The sequence below is a fragment of the Barbus barbus genome, assembly GCF_936440315.1.
Source record: "Barbus barbus genome assembly, chromosome: 15".
Classification (NCBI taxonomy): Eukaryota; Metazoa; Chordata; class Actinopteri; order Cypriniformes; family Cyprinidae; genus Barbus; species Barbus barbus.
The window spans coordinates 12,841,717-12,856,777 of record NC_136743.1 but is presented as its reverse complement, the minus strand read 5'-3'; the positions used below and the strand labels follow the sequence as shown (position 1 = coordinate 12,856,777).

At 35.6% G+C, this 15,061-nt stretch overlaps 1 protein-coding gene across 3 annotated transcripts in view; it reads left to right on the top strand.

The window, feature by feature from the left end:
- Window positions 1-6,681, top strand: part of LOC306881551 (E3 ubiquitin-protein ligase RNF220-like) — a gene marked incomplete at its 5' end in the record, with an annotated part of 130,100 nt that extends 123,419 nt beyond the window's left edge. For all 3 annotated transcript variants that reach the window (XM_079435730.1, XM_079435729.1, XM_079435731.1), the window contains one exon: window positions 4,828-6,681. In XM_079435730.1, coding sequence (XP_079291856.1) covers window positions 4,828-4,899 — 72 coding nt within the window. In that variant the 3' untranslated portion in view covers window positions 4,900-6,681. The remainder of the gene's footprint in view (window positions 1-4,827) is intronic.
- Window positions 6,682-15,061: the final 8,380 nt, after the last annotated feature.

The following is a 15,061-nucleotide window of genomic DNA, read 5'->3' as shown; positions in this document are numbered from 1 at the left end:
TAGTCAGACCATGATGTCAAATTTGAAACCGTTGCGATTATTTGCACATTCACCCTCCAATGGTAGAGCCCATTGTTAAAGCGGAACAAGCCAGGACGCGTGTTGTTGGATGTCTTTCTTTCAGTCTGTACGGTCGGGATCAGTGGAGCGGGTTCTGGTGCCCTAGACATGAACTGAATCATATGGAGCCACAAATCCTCTTTCAAGTCAGATGTGAAGGCACACCGCAGGGTTCACGCTCTGGCACCCAAGTCTTTTTCCTGTATGTTTAAACATCAGTTGCTATAGGAGCCGAAGCAGTGCACTTCATGTGTATGAGGAGAAATACGCCCTGTGTGTGATAAGTGGCATATGTGCGAGAAGGTTATACGAGGACATGATCGCCAGTGGTTGCGAGATTCCTCACATTAACTTTTCTGTCTGAACTTCAGCCAACAGTTGGGTTCCTTTCTTGGGGCAGAGCACAAACGTGAAGGTTTTATATCTCTTGTGCCTTGCTGTCTGAGTATCCGTCAAGTGTTGTGGTATTTTTGAAGCTGAGTATATAGTTTGCTGACTTTAAGAGCAGATCCTGTTGTGATGTTTAGTCATTCCCTGTGTGGCATGTGTATGGCAAGCCGTTTTGACTTTTATTCCTTCACAGGATATGAATTCTTGATATCAACAATTAAATTCTTGATATCTGTAATTGTATTTTCACTAGTTAAACGTCACCATAGTCTGCCATTCAAAATCATTTGTTGATATCAAGAATTCATTTCTTACTAGTTGAAATTCCAATTTCACATATCAGAAATACAATTCTTACTAGTAAAATGTCTATTCTTGATATCAACAATTATATTTCTACTAGTAAGAAATACAAAGCTGATGTGTGCATTTAGAATTGTAACTTTTTTAAAATTGTAATTTTTGATATCTGTAATAGTTTTGTCACCCTTTTAACATTTAAACATGTGTTGTTGATATCAACAATTAATTGTTGATATCTGCAACTTAATTGTTACATGTTAAAAATACATTTTCACTAGTAAAATTTTTTATTTATGATATCATGAATTCCATTTTGGATATGTGCATAGTAATGAATTCCTTTTTGGATATGTGCATAATTTAATGACGAGTGCCACCCATTATGGATGTTTATGGCGGATAGACGACAAGGTACAGAGCCCGAAAGAGAACGGCACATTCGATTGCCCTTTCATGAAAATAAAACGCTCCTGTAGGCTATTTTTAATAATTATTTTGTTTTCATTTATTCAGAGGCTACTTACACTAACTCCGCCTACTAACTTGTAGTAGCGTTAGACAATACTGCAAAAAATGTCCAAATACTATCAGCTTCAGTGGCGCAGGTAGTAAATCATAAGGCAGTTGGTTTTTGATGCGATAGACCCGGGTTCGATTCCGCCTTCTGCCGACCTCACTGTACTCTCTTTTCACATCCCGTATTACATCAGAGAGGCATTTATTTTCAATAAAAATTTAAGAAATAATCGAAAAGTGCAAAATAATGTGTTTATATTGGTTAAGGTTAGGGATAGTTGTAGGGACGGCATCCATTTAATAATTTTAATACAAATTATAATTTACACTCAATATGTTATTATTGTATACTGTTTTATAATGTAGCCTACTACAATACTGAGGTGCTGATATCAGCCACTATTTGCAAATGTAGTATAAACAACATCAACCTACTATTACTGCAAGAAAATACTCCTATTATTAAAGTGTAAATAGAATCTATTGCTAAGGAAATATGCTATTTTCACTTGGTGTAAATAGAATTCATTGTATTCACTGAATTCCAATATCCGCTGCCAAAACTAAACTATCAGCCATTTCAACTGGAAGCTGAAGGCTGTGATATTAATTTTATCCACTAGAGGGAGGACATAAGGAGCCTGGTCCCCCCCCCCCCCCCCCCCCCCCAGTTTTATTGAATATAAATGTGTGTAACCATAGTGTAGTGATCATTACATGTTTTTTTTTTCACATTTACCCCAATAATTACCCAGTTACCCACTTGTCAAGTTTCCAGACATGATTAAATGGTTCCGCAGAACCTGATTTTACCAAGTGCAACATGTTCCTGGATCAACGTCAACATCGGCACGAATTTGGGTACCAATATGACGACTCATTCATGTAAATACAATAGTAAAAAAAAAACAAAGTCCAGCAAAACGTTGGAACTTTGTTTGATGCATTATTATCCGTTTTATTTTTCATTTTGTATTTTTTATGATATATTAGAAGAAAGTGTAAAGAAACCAAAAATAAACATTAAAAAATTACATTTATTTTTTGTGTTATAGCTAAATGATGCCTTGTTCATTTTTCCTTTAATTATCCGAAGGACTTGGTGGTCTATAAAAAGAAACAGGATGAAACTGGATGAGCCGTTTCTGTGCATGGATGTTCTACTGCCATCTTTGGCCTATACTGACGCTACAAAGAGGATTACGGGAAAACCAAACCTCATTAATATTCATGAACTCATTACCATAGCTATTCTTACTAGTAAAAATGGCATTTCTAAATATCTGTTAAAGTTTTAAAGTAATTCTATTTTCACTAGTTGCAAGGGCCATTTCAGATATCAACTGGCTTTTTTGATATCAATAGTTATTTTATTACTAGTAAAAATGTGAATTCTTGACATCAAGAATTCAGTTGTTACTAGTTGAAATGTTAATTCTTGATATCAGTAAATGTATTTCAACATGTTACACTTGTTATTTCTGATGTCAATATAATTTCTGATATCTAAAATGGCTTTCTTACTAGTAACAATCACATTCATGATATCAGACATGATCATTGTCACTAGTGACAATTTAATTGTTGATATCAAGAATAGACATTTTTACTAGTAAGAATTGTATTTCTGATATGTGAAATTGGAATTTTAACTAGTAAGAAATGAATTCTTTACCAACAGTTGATTTTGAATACAATTACAGATAGCAAGAATTATAGTTTTTACTAGTTGAAATGTAATTCCTGATATCAAGAATTAGCATTTTAACTAGTAAAAACTGTGTGTGGTGCAGACAACAGACCACACAGCTCACCTTCCTCCTCCTCTACCTCTGCCTGCTGTTCTCCTGCTTTTATGGTGCAGGCTTTATGGGTACTGGCTGAACATCAGAGTGGTAGTGGGAAAGGCACATGCTTGTTGAACAGGGTGGGCCGCCAATGTAAGGCCCCTATGGCAAGCCGTTTTGACTTTTATTCATTCACAGGATATGAATTCTTGATATCAACAATTAAATTTTTACTAGATAAAATGCTAATTCTTGATCGTAGAATATTTCTACTAGTCTATTCTTGATATCAAGAATTAAATTGTTGATATCAGAAATCACTCTCCCAGTTGTTGATATCAGAAATACATTTTCAGATATCAGAAATGAACATTGTCACTAGTGACAATTAAATTGTTGATATCAAAAGTTATATTTCTACTAGTAAAAAATACAAAGCTGATATGTGCATTTAGAATTGTAACTAGTAAGAAATGCATGTTTGATATCTGTAATAGTTTTGTCGCCCTTTTAACATTTAAATGTGTTGTTGATATCAACAATTAAATTATTAATATCAGCAATTAAGTTCCTGATATCAGCAATTTAATTGATATCAAGAATGAATAAAAGTCAAAACGGCTTGCCATAGGCCCCTTTTTATGTCCACATACACACACCATTAAACTATTAAACTACACTACCTTTCAAAAGGTTGAGCTCAAATAGGTTTTTTTTTTTGAGCGAGAGATATTACGTATTAAATGGCTCAAAAGTAAAAGTAAATGTTACAGTACACTGTAAAAAATGATCGTGATTTAACGGTAAAAAACTGTGAAAATGCTACGGTAAAAACCTGTTACATGGTTAACGGAAACTTCCTGTAAAATTTACAGGGAAAAACCGTAAACTGATGTTCCCAGAATTCCCTGCGTTCCATTTCAAATTCTGTTTGAATTTGACGTTTTTTCTTTGAAATAACTATGTTTCTTCTTAGTTTTTTCTTATCAGTTATGTTTATTAGGGTTGTATGTTACATCTAATGTTGTTAAATTAATGTTTATAGCATATTTCATTTTAAGGAGTCTCACCATGATGGTGTTTAGTGCTTGTATGAATGACACTGCATCTGCACCTTCTGTATATTCTATTGTTTAAAAGTTGCTTGTGAAGGGCTTTGGCTCATCATGTGACTTTCTCATCATCACCTGCATTTGGTGGTTATCAGTGTATTTCAAAAGAACAAAACAGATTTCAGTACTTTAATAGGTTGGTATATTAAGATTATATCAGTTAAAGAAATTACGGTATTTAACTGTAATTTTAAGTTAAAACCGTAAAACCTAAAACGTTGCTACTGTATTTTATACGGTAGAATTCTGGCAACCACAGCTGCCAGTATTTTACCGTGAATTTGACAGATTTTTTTTTACAGTGTAGATTTCTATTTCAAATAAAAGCAACCCTGAAATGAATAAAAGTTTCCACAAAAATATTAAGCGGCACAGTTTTCAACGTTGATGATAATAATAAATGTTTCTTGAGGTATTAGAATGATTTCAGAAGGATCATGTGTCACTAAAGACTCAATTAATGGCTGATGACAAATCAGCGTTGCCATCACAAGAATAATTTACGTTTTAAAATGTATTAAAATAACACATCCCCAAACTTTACAAATGGTATTGTAAACTAAGAAGATCGAAGCTTGTCCCCCCCAGTGTTTGTTAGCATAGCATTTTGACCACCTTCTGACTCTTCTTTTTTTTTTTTTGTCTTTCTCTTTCAACAGGGAAACAAGAAACTCTGCCCACAATGCAACACCATCACGTCGCCAGGGGACCTCAGGCGTGTGTACTTGTGAGCAAAACAGCCCAGATTCTTTTTTTTTTGTTTGTTTTACTTTCGTTTCCATTTGCGCTAGTGTTTTTGGTTTCCCCACCACCTGAGGGAGTGAAGTATCGTCCTGACCATGAGACGACTCGAGCACAGACTCACACTGACTTGAAATGGGGACTGACTTCACAAGCATAGAACTAATGAGGACTGTGTAGACTCAGTTCTCTACTATAATTGCTTATGTGAAGAGCCTTCCCGCCTTCCCTCTTGTGTTGGTCCATGGTCCACCCTCTCCAAAGTCAGCTTGGTTCCTTGATGAGGAACGTGTTCTTCTCAGATGAAGGAAAGAGTACTCATTCTGTCCCTGCTGCTGCTGCTGCTCTTCGTCCCCCACTTTCGCAACTTCTTCTCCAAGACCGCTGACGCCAACCCGACTGGAACATCAACCTGACGATAAGAAGAGACTTTAAACGGACCACCCGAGGCTCTCCAGAACCCCTCAATCTTGATTCTTCATTGTGTTCTCGTTCACCCCAAATCATTACTTCTTTTGTGGTGTTCTAGTGATGTCAACCAAATTCAATGAATCAGTGCAAGCACATGTATAATAGTCTCTGTATGTTTACAGTGTTGTGAGTAAATGACATAGAGAACAAAACACTTGTATACACATGCACACACATGGACATACACACGCACATACAGAAGTATATATTGAATAAAAGTCCAGTTTTAGTTGGGGGCGGCTTGGGTTGGGAGGGAGGGGATATGTTTCAATCTTGGTGAATTAAAAAAAGAAAAGAAAACCCTCTGTATTTTTAAAGCAGATGTTGTTGTCTTGAAGTTGAAGTTGTATTTCATTGTACAGGAAGAAATTTAAGTAATAATAATAATAAACTACTCAAACTAGGACTTAAAAGACTTAGGTGTACATTTTTCATTGAAATATACAGTAAAAACTGTAGATTTAATCCTGAAACAAGGGAAAGGATATTTTTTCTTTGCTTTTTTCTAAGAAATGGATAGATTTGCTTTTATTCACCCACGTTTTTGACTTTAATGCTGAATGCTGTCTGTTACAAATAATTGAAGTGACTGCTTATTCATGCCATTGAACATAGTTTTAAGACCCCTGACCGGTTGCATATTATCAGTTTCTTCCCTCAAAAAGGACTTTTCTGAAAACGCCAAACACTTAGGGTGGTTCCATTTATAAGTTATGTTCAGATTTCCTCCGAGACGTTTTTTCCCCCTCAAAGAAAGAACTGGAAGAGTCAAGACTTGTTTCCCTGACTGGCCGACTGACTGACTGCTCACGTTTTCCCTAGGAGTGAGACCGTGTGCTTTATATTTTACATCTATGTATTCTGTGACTTCTGTATTGATGTAAGCGCAAAAAAAGGAAGAAATGAAAGGTCATTGCTGATCCCAACAGCACAATAAACAGTCAAATGTTGCATTTATAACTTATCCCACTGTTCTTTAAATCTTCACCATAGCTGGGTCACAGTCAAGTAGTGTAAAAACAGCTGTACCAATATCCTTCAGATTTACACTTAAAATCACTGTTTCCATATGTAAAATACCTCTCTGCAACTATTTTGTAAAATACATGTAGTAAATAAGGATTAGGGTTGACTCTTTGTATTCTTCCTTTGCCGAACAATTCGTTCCTGCCCCAAAGATGACAGATTGCACAAGATGATTGTGTGATATGATTTGTGTCCTTGTATATTCTTGAAAATGGTACGTGTCTTTCCCGTTTGTAAGTTACATTTGACATCAATTAAATGACTGTAAATCTGACCTGGTCACCATGTGCTGGCTTCATTCACTGGTCTGCCTAGTGGAACTATACCAGTTTGAATACTCTAGAAGTGAAGCTGGTTATCATGTTACCACATGCTGACATAGCTTTTGAAGTACACCAGTCAATATTTGTCCATTGAGTTTCAGGCAGCAAAACAACTTCCTAACGCTTTGCAATTTTTAATATCGATGTGCATTACACTGCATCCGGTAGAGATAATGAGGTTTTGAGACTAACCCATTGATTTCATATCTTCCCCGACACTAAGTGAATTTGGTCTTTTTGGACCTAATTTTGGACGTTTGTGGAAAAAGGAAGCGTAAGTGTTAAATTCTGCCATCTACAGGCTATATCCAGGTGACGTTGAACAGTATCAAAGCATGGGCACCGCACACTTTAATTGTAATTAAAATTTCATGAAATTACAAGATGTAATTAAGAAGTCGTCTACCTCCCCAGTAAAGCCTCTGATCCCAGGCCAAACTCTAGGTACATGCTGTATTGGAGCACTGTGGAGCAAACAGTAGCTGGGTCCATAAGCATTTTCAGATGCCCGTAAAATTTTGATAGATATGTTGGAAAATCAGCAGGAGATTCTATTAAGTCCTTGTAGGCTAGCTCCAGCCTCTTGTTGGAAGTGTTTGTGGGTTCTCTTGAAAGGAACGAAGCAAGCTTGGAAATCCTGCAAGTAAACAGCAGTTATGTTGTTGCAGTTTATGGACTTAATTATGGTGCACATTCAAGTAAGGCCATTTTTATTCTTGTGAATCACAAGTCTAAAGTTGCATCGGGGTTCCATTGTTAACTAAAACTGAAATCATTAAAGTAGTTTTTGTTAACTAAAATAAAGCTCAAATATAGATATTAGATACTTAAACGAAATCTGAAATGTTGCCTGAACTTAATAAAATAAGTACAAAAACTGAAATAAATACAAAACTAAATGTATTTTTTAAAATGACAATTTATTTTTACAATTTATAAATTTTATTTACATTTAATTTGTTTAATAGCAAATGCTGAATGCTGTTAATTAAAAAACATTATCACCTTTTTCTATAATTAATTGCAATTAATCAATATTTATATTGTCATAATTTCACACTGAATCTACAAATTAATGTAGAAACATCGTTTAAATATGTGTTTAATGGCATCTTTTTACTAATTAGCCTATTATTAATGCAGGCCAGTATCATTGATATGAATACTAATGATGTCTCAAAATGCATTTTCCCTCAGTTATAGCCATTCAACGTTACAGTATAATTGAAGGCCATTCTTTTTAACATTTATTAGGCATTGAAAAAATTAGCAGCTTTTAATTTAAGTGAACTAAAAACAATCTTCGTATAAACTATAAAGTGTAAATCAAACTATAAACTAAACACTATGAACACTTCTCTTTTTATCTTCGAAAAGTTTTTCTTTCCTTTTCCCCCCCTTTAATTAACATAAATGGCAGAGACTGCAGCATAAAGCCCTGCTGTCTCTTTAAAATCTGACAAACATCCGATTTTCTCCCAACTCTTTGCAGTTATTTAGGACTTTTTAACTAATTTAAAACTGTGTTTACAAGGTCACTAGCCAAAAATGGGCCTTTTTATATAATTGTGTTTGTTTTTGTCTGTTGAAGCCCAAAAGTGAACTCACTGCACCACTGGCGCACTGTCTGAACGTGTGGATGCCTGTTTTCACAGAGAACTGCTTCACAGCCAGTACGACTTAAGTTCTCTTTTGCATCTTATTGTGCTTTCATATTTTATGTATTTGTTCAATAATGTTTCTAACATGTCTGCTGTTCTGGAATAATATTTTTCCTATTTTCCGTATTAGTTAAAAACTTTTATAAAAAAAAAAAAATAATAATAATAGTATATAATACACTTTTATTAAAAAAATACAGTTTTTCTCTTAAATGTATTGATGTAAAATGCAAAAAAAATAAAATAATAGAAATTAGATTTTTTAACTTTACATTTTATTAATTACTATTAGTTAAAAACTTTTAGTACAAAAAACCCTTATGATAGTGTGTTCATATAGTCTACTGTAACAGTAGCTATAATATATTGTTATAAAAGTTATAGTTTTCTCTGAACTTTATTGATCCTGTTCATAATGAGGCACCTGATATCTGGTTAATGTTTATGTTGTATCCTCAATATTGGTGACACCTTGTAGGGACAGGGATTTAATGGTTACCAGAGGTCAGAATGGGGTCTCCTATGTAGTGGTGAAAGAATGTAACTGTGGTTGGATCATCTCACCTCTCTACCATCTAACCCAAGTCTTTACTTACTGTCAAAGGCTGTGTATTCCAGACAGCCACGCGATCCATAGAGTGCATTAGGCAGGCTGTGGGCTGGGCTCGGGTTACTGCCCACCCTGTGGCCTGAGTGGCGCTAGAACCAGGAATAAGCCAGATGAGTGGAAGCAGATCTATAGAAATTGCTTTTGGAGGTCAAAGCCAGCCCTGATGGGGAGTATAAAGTGTGGGGGCCATTATAGGCAGTTTACAAACATCTCCGCAGACCAATCAATAGGACAGGCCTTCTCTGCTGCGTTGGGTAATTCCTCGATCGCATAGGCTGTCTGTACCAATGGTAATTTACACCTTCATGTGGGAATTTTACCGTGTCTCCACCCATTCATTGTCCACTACTTCCTGGTTGAAGTGCTTGTACAACTCATTCAATTAGGAGCCTCTCCTCTCCTCAGCCTCTTTATAAGATCGATTCACTGAAGGTGCTTGACAGAAAGAAAGAGAAAAGCTTTGGGTATTTTGTTATGCGCTGGAGTAGGAAATTGAGGAATGTTGAAATGTTTGGCCATCTGGCATATTTTTAAATTGCTCATCCTGGTTTAGTGCTGCAAAATAGCATCTCCAGAGTGCACTTAAACTGCATTGTCTTATTTTCAGGAAGCCAATATAATGAAAATTTACTGGTTGTGCATTACTTCCACTTGACCATAAGTGGATAGAGACAGATTAAATTCCCTGTAACATAGACAACTGCTTTAAGTCATAAAGTTATTTTTGCCAAACGGGTGGAATTTAAAAAATATTTCCAAACAACTGTCTCTAAACATTGTCAATATATAGGAGATACTGGGGTTGAGATGGGATAAAATTACCACCATACATGATCACCTTCCAAAATTAATACTTTTATTCAGCAAAATCTGACCAGACATTTACATAGTTTCAAAACAATTGCATTTCAAATAAATGCTGTTCTTTTGAACTTTCTATTGATCGTAAAATATCATCTGAGAGGGTTGTAACAAGTCAAATTTACTTCTACACATAAAGAAAGAATGTGAAAGAAAAAAAAGAAAGAAAGAAAAAAAACAAGGCCTGACCTGCTGACCTCAAAAAATCACAAAACAGTCTGTCTGACTTTGAGGGCCTGGCCAGGTAAAATAGGCCACTAAAATGAATTTATATTTTGTAAAACTGCAATGCTAAAAGTATCATAGGAAAAAATTAAGTATTTATATTTTAATCTCATTGTAAATCTCTATAGTAGCCTACATATAAAAAGAAAAACAGGTTTTAAAAATGTCAGTCAAAAAGCCAAAAAACAACAACAACACTTTAATAGTAGTCACAATCCACATTTTTTTTTTTTTTAATGAGAGATTTTTCCCCAACATTTCTTAATGCAAGCAGGCATACTGTATATATTAGAAGACCATTTCAAATCCCTAAGCGGCCTGCAGGTGTCTTGTAGTACAACACACGTACCACATGAGGGCGCTAAGTCAGATAATGAGGAAGAACCAAATTGCCTATCACAGCTATGCTGATGATACCCAGATTTACCTAGCCTTATCTCCAAATGACTACAGCCCCATTGACTCCCTCTGCCAATGCATTGATGAAATTAACAGTTGGATGTGCCAGAACTTTCTTCAGTTAAACAAGGAGAAAACGGAAGTCATTGCATTTGGAAACAAAGATGAAGTTCTCAAGGTGAATGCATACCTTGACTCTAGGGGTCAAACAACTAAAAATCAAGTCAGAAATCTTGGGGTGATTCTGGAGACAGACCTTAGTTTCAGTAGTCATGTCAAAGCAATAACTAAATCAGCATACTATCATCTCAAAAATATTGCACGAATTAGATGTTTTGTTTCCAATCAAGACTTGGAGAAACTTGTTCATGCCTTTATCACCAGCAGGGTGGATTACTGTAATGGTCTCCTCACCGGCCTTCCCAAGAAGACCATTAGACAACTGCAGCTCATCCAGAACGCTGCTGCCAGGATTCTGACTAGAACCAGAAAATCTGAGCATATCACACCAGTCCTCAAGTCCTTACACTGGCTTCCAGTTACATTTAGGATTGATTTTAAAGTACTTTTACTCGTTTATAAGTCACTCAATGGCCTAGGACCTAAATATATTGCTGATATGCTCACTGAATATAAACCAAACAGACCACTCAGATCATTAGGATCGAGTCAGTTAGAAATACCAAGGGTTCACACAAAACAAGGGGAGTCTGCTTTTAGCTATTATGCGGCCCGCAGTTGGAACCAGCTTCCAGAAGAGATCAGATGTGCTAAAACATTAGCCACATTTAAATCAAGACTCAAAACTCATCTGTTTAACTGTGCATTTGTTGAATGAGCACTGTGCTATATGTCCGAACTGACTGCAATACATTTTATGTATAATAATTTTCTTTAAATTTATTTTAAATAATTTTCTATATCATTTTAAAATTCTTTGTTTTTATTATTTTTATTTCCATGTTTTTATTGATTTTAATGTCTATTTCACTTTCTTTTATGTAAAGCACTTTGAATTACCACTGTGTATGAAATGTGCTATATAAATAAACCTGCCTTGCCTTGCCTTGCTAAGCACTACTAAAGATTTTGGGAGAGAAAAGCGGAAATAAACTTCATTTTGAGGGAGAACTTTTTTAAATATCTTGAATCGTTTGGTTTCTCATTAGCAGAATAAATAGTAATTTATGCTGTATCCAAACGCATTTCGAGTGTGAATGCTATGTTATGTTTCAGTGAAAGCCTTGCTCAGCCATAAATAAATAAATCACTTATTTTCTATCTATTATCACAATTACTACACAGTTCTTTTATATTTATTTATTTATAGAAGTAGAGTAAGTAAATTGCGGCTTTATGTTTATACAGGTCAGAATTCAATTTGAATGAATTGCTGTTTGCAACCTTATGTTACTCACATAATTTCATGTTCAAATTTAGTATAAATTTGACAAAAATTACTAAATGAAAGAGAACATAAGGCTTACAGTTATGATAAATTGTGTACATATGCTTTAGACACTCAGACAAATTAGACAACCATTGTAGTCCTCATAGCAACAAAAACAACAACATACATTTATTGATCGATTGGTTGTTGACCTAATTGACCTAATTCATAAATCCACAAAAAACAGCATAATTAAGTGTATGGAATAAACCATGCGGCCTAAGTGATGTCATTGGAAAGGGAAAATTGTTATAAAATGCATGGTTTCATGTCAAATTCTTAAGCTTTTTAAAATCCCTAAAACCTTTTTCTCTGTGATACTGAAAAAGCATCGCACCCAGCTATCAGTAGCCTCCCACATGGGTACGAGCAGTTGAAACTTTAAACCCCCAGCAACCACTCCACACACACCGCTCGCACAAGAGAAGCCTTTGACTCTGCCCCGCTCATCACCTTACCTTTCATCTTCAGTCTGCCCAGGGGGCAAACACTGGCCCTTTGTCTACATGTCGGGGGGCTGGGGTGTAGGATGTGTGGCTCTGCTATTTCTGTGTCACTTACAGTATCTGTCTGTCTGAGAGGCAGGTGAATGACAAGTCTGAGCGTGGCCTCACATGAGCCTTTAGTCCTGCTAGATCAGACGTACAGTCAATTCAGTTTGCCAGAACGTCAATATTGCTTCCCTTTAATCTGGTTTAACAAAGTCTTGCGAAGGTGTTTGCGCAGTTTGTGTACTGTCTTAATACAGAAATATGTGGAAGCATCTGTTTTCCGAGGCTGTTTATAGGCTTATAATAATGGCTTTGTTTGGTTTTCTCACTCTTTCAAGAACAGTACTTGTACTGTAGCCGTGGCTCATCACACTCCATTACTTTGTTTGTCTTAGCGAGGATATGCTCCGCTAATTGGGTAATAATACCACTAACTGTGTGCGTTAAACTGTGTTATAATCCTGCGACTGGACTTTAGCATGTTTAATGGGAAGAGCCTCTAATTAGGGGATTTTTACAACACTTAGCAAACGTTACACTTGTTGCCAAACAAACACAGACACAGTACATAGGTAATGTTGCCTTTGTTGTGTATTGTACTGTTATGAAGTACAGAGTATTTCTTTATTTAGAGATGTAAACGGATTGTTCATCCACAAAAGCAAATTCTGTTGTCATTTATGGTTGTTTTAAACACGCATGACCTTCTTTACTTTGTAACGCTAAAAAGGAATTGTGTTTTCCAGGACTGGTAAAGTGGCTTCTCTTCAATGATTCAATCAAACCGGTTCACAAATCAGACTGAATGATTCATAAGTGAATTGGTCTAAATTGTAAGGGTTTTTAAAAACCTGTATCCAAAAATCTTTGATGGCTGGAAAGATTATGAATTCATGTTAATTCATTAATCAAAAAATGTTGGAAACTTGAAGAATGCTACCCTTTTCTATAAAATGAAAGTAAAAAACTAAAAGTACCATAAAAGCGGACCACATACTGTTCTGAAGTTTAGGGTTAGTAAGGTTTTTTTTTTTATTATTGTAAAAAAATAAAATAAATTAATTTTCACCGATTGTACAGTGGTTTTCAATTGATTTTTAAAGGATCATGTGACACTGACTGGAAAATTAGCTTTGCCGTTACAGTAATAAATTAGCCTACTTTTTAAAATACCTAAAAATAGAGAACAGTTATTTTACATTGTGATAATATTTCACAATATTACAGTTTTTAACTTTATATGCCTCATGCCTCGGCAGCTCTTGAAAAAGGCAGGGAGAGAGAGCATGGAGCAACAGTTTGGCCTGGGCCAGACCCAGTAGTAAGATAAGGACAGAGGGATGTCGTCTTGATCAGTCTGTTATCTCTGACAGCAGTGCCCTGATCCTTACAGTCAATATGGTGAGAGAGCAGGAGAACGTCTCGTCCATCACTGCGGGTGGGCAGACCATTGTTACCTGTGATACATGTCTGCCATCATGGATATCTGCCCTGCCAGCTCTCAGAGTGTGTTTATTCGCTCTATTTTATGTTATATGTAGCGTATAGTCATGCCATGGCTATTCTTTGGTTTGTCCTGTACTTTAGTTGTCAGCGGTACATCTTTGAATCCACTAGAGGGCAGCAAATAAACACATTTTAGGGTCATTTTGTATTTAATTAGGCCATTTTTAAGGCCGTTTCCCCTTTGCAGTCTACTTATCTTGAATTATCTTATTCAGCCTCTGAGAAGATCTTTTTTGTTGTGGTTGTTTTACATATGAATGCAATCTATATAGGTACTTTAGAGCAGGAGAGGCATGCTGAAATGTGATTATGCTCCTTTTTACAAACTTTCTTTCTCTTCTTTTCTTTCTATCATCCTCTCTGACTTATAAAGAAAAGGTAGAGTATGATGGCCCGAGGCGGCCGTGACTCACCTGTGCAAACAGGGGGTTGGAAAGACTGGTTTTAAATCCGCCAAATTCACTGTATTCTGTAACTGACTGCCAGCTTTATTTTCTGCCTTAATTAACCACAAATTTGAGTATTTAAAACTTTGTCATGATGCTAAATGTTTCTTCTTTTAATTGCAGACAGTTATCAGCTTTACAGAAGAGGAGGACAAGTAATGTTTTGATTCACTAGGATTTAAAGAACAACTAGGAGAGAGAAAACACCATTACAGGTTAGTATAATCCCTGTGTCATTCATGTCACAGTTGACTATATGTTTGGACATAAAGACATGTCATGTCATTCTGTTTCCCTTTTTTGTGGTCCACATTACATCTCTCTTTACTGTGAATGTAAACATCCCAAGAGTGCAAATAAACCTGATTGCTCTTAACTCCCAGAGTAAATATTGAAACCAATCCGAATATGAAAATGCTAGTGTGTTACTTTCTTAATCTACCAGGATGTTAGACCACAGACATGTTCTTCGTGTTCCTGTGGCAAATATATTGTTTTTCTCTTTCAGGTACAGCAAAGCAAATTAGTCATTTTTCACAAACTCAGTCATTCATCTGCACTTATATTTTTTTTTCTACCCAGTGATGTAAAAATGATGTCATTAGTTGCCTTGGGGGTGCTTGTTTTTGTTTATTTCTCTTACTCTAAAACCAAAGACTATGCAAATCTGTCAGCTAATTCCA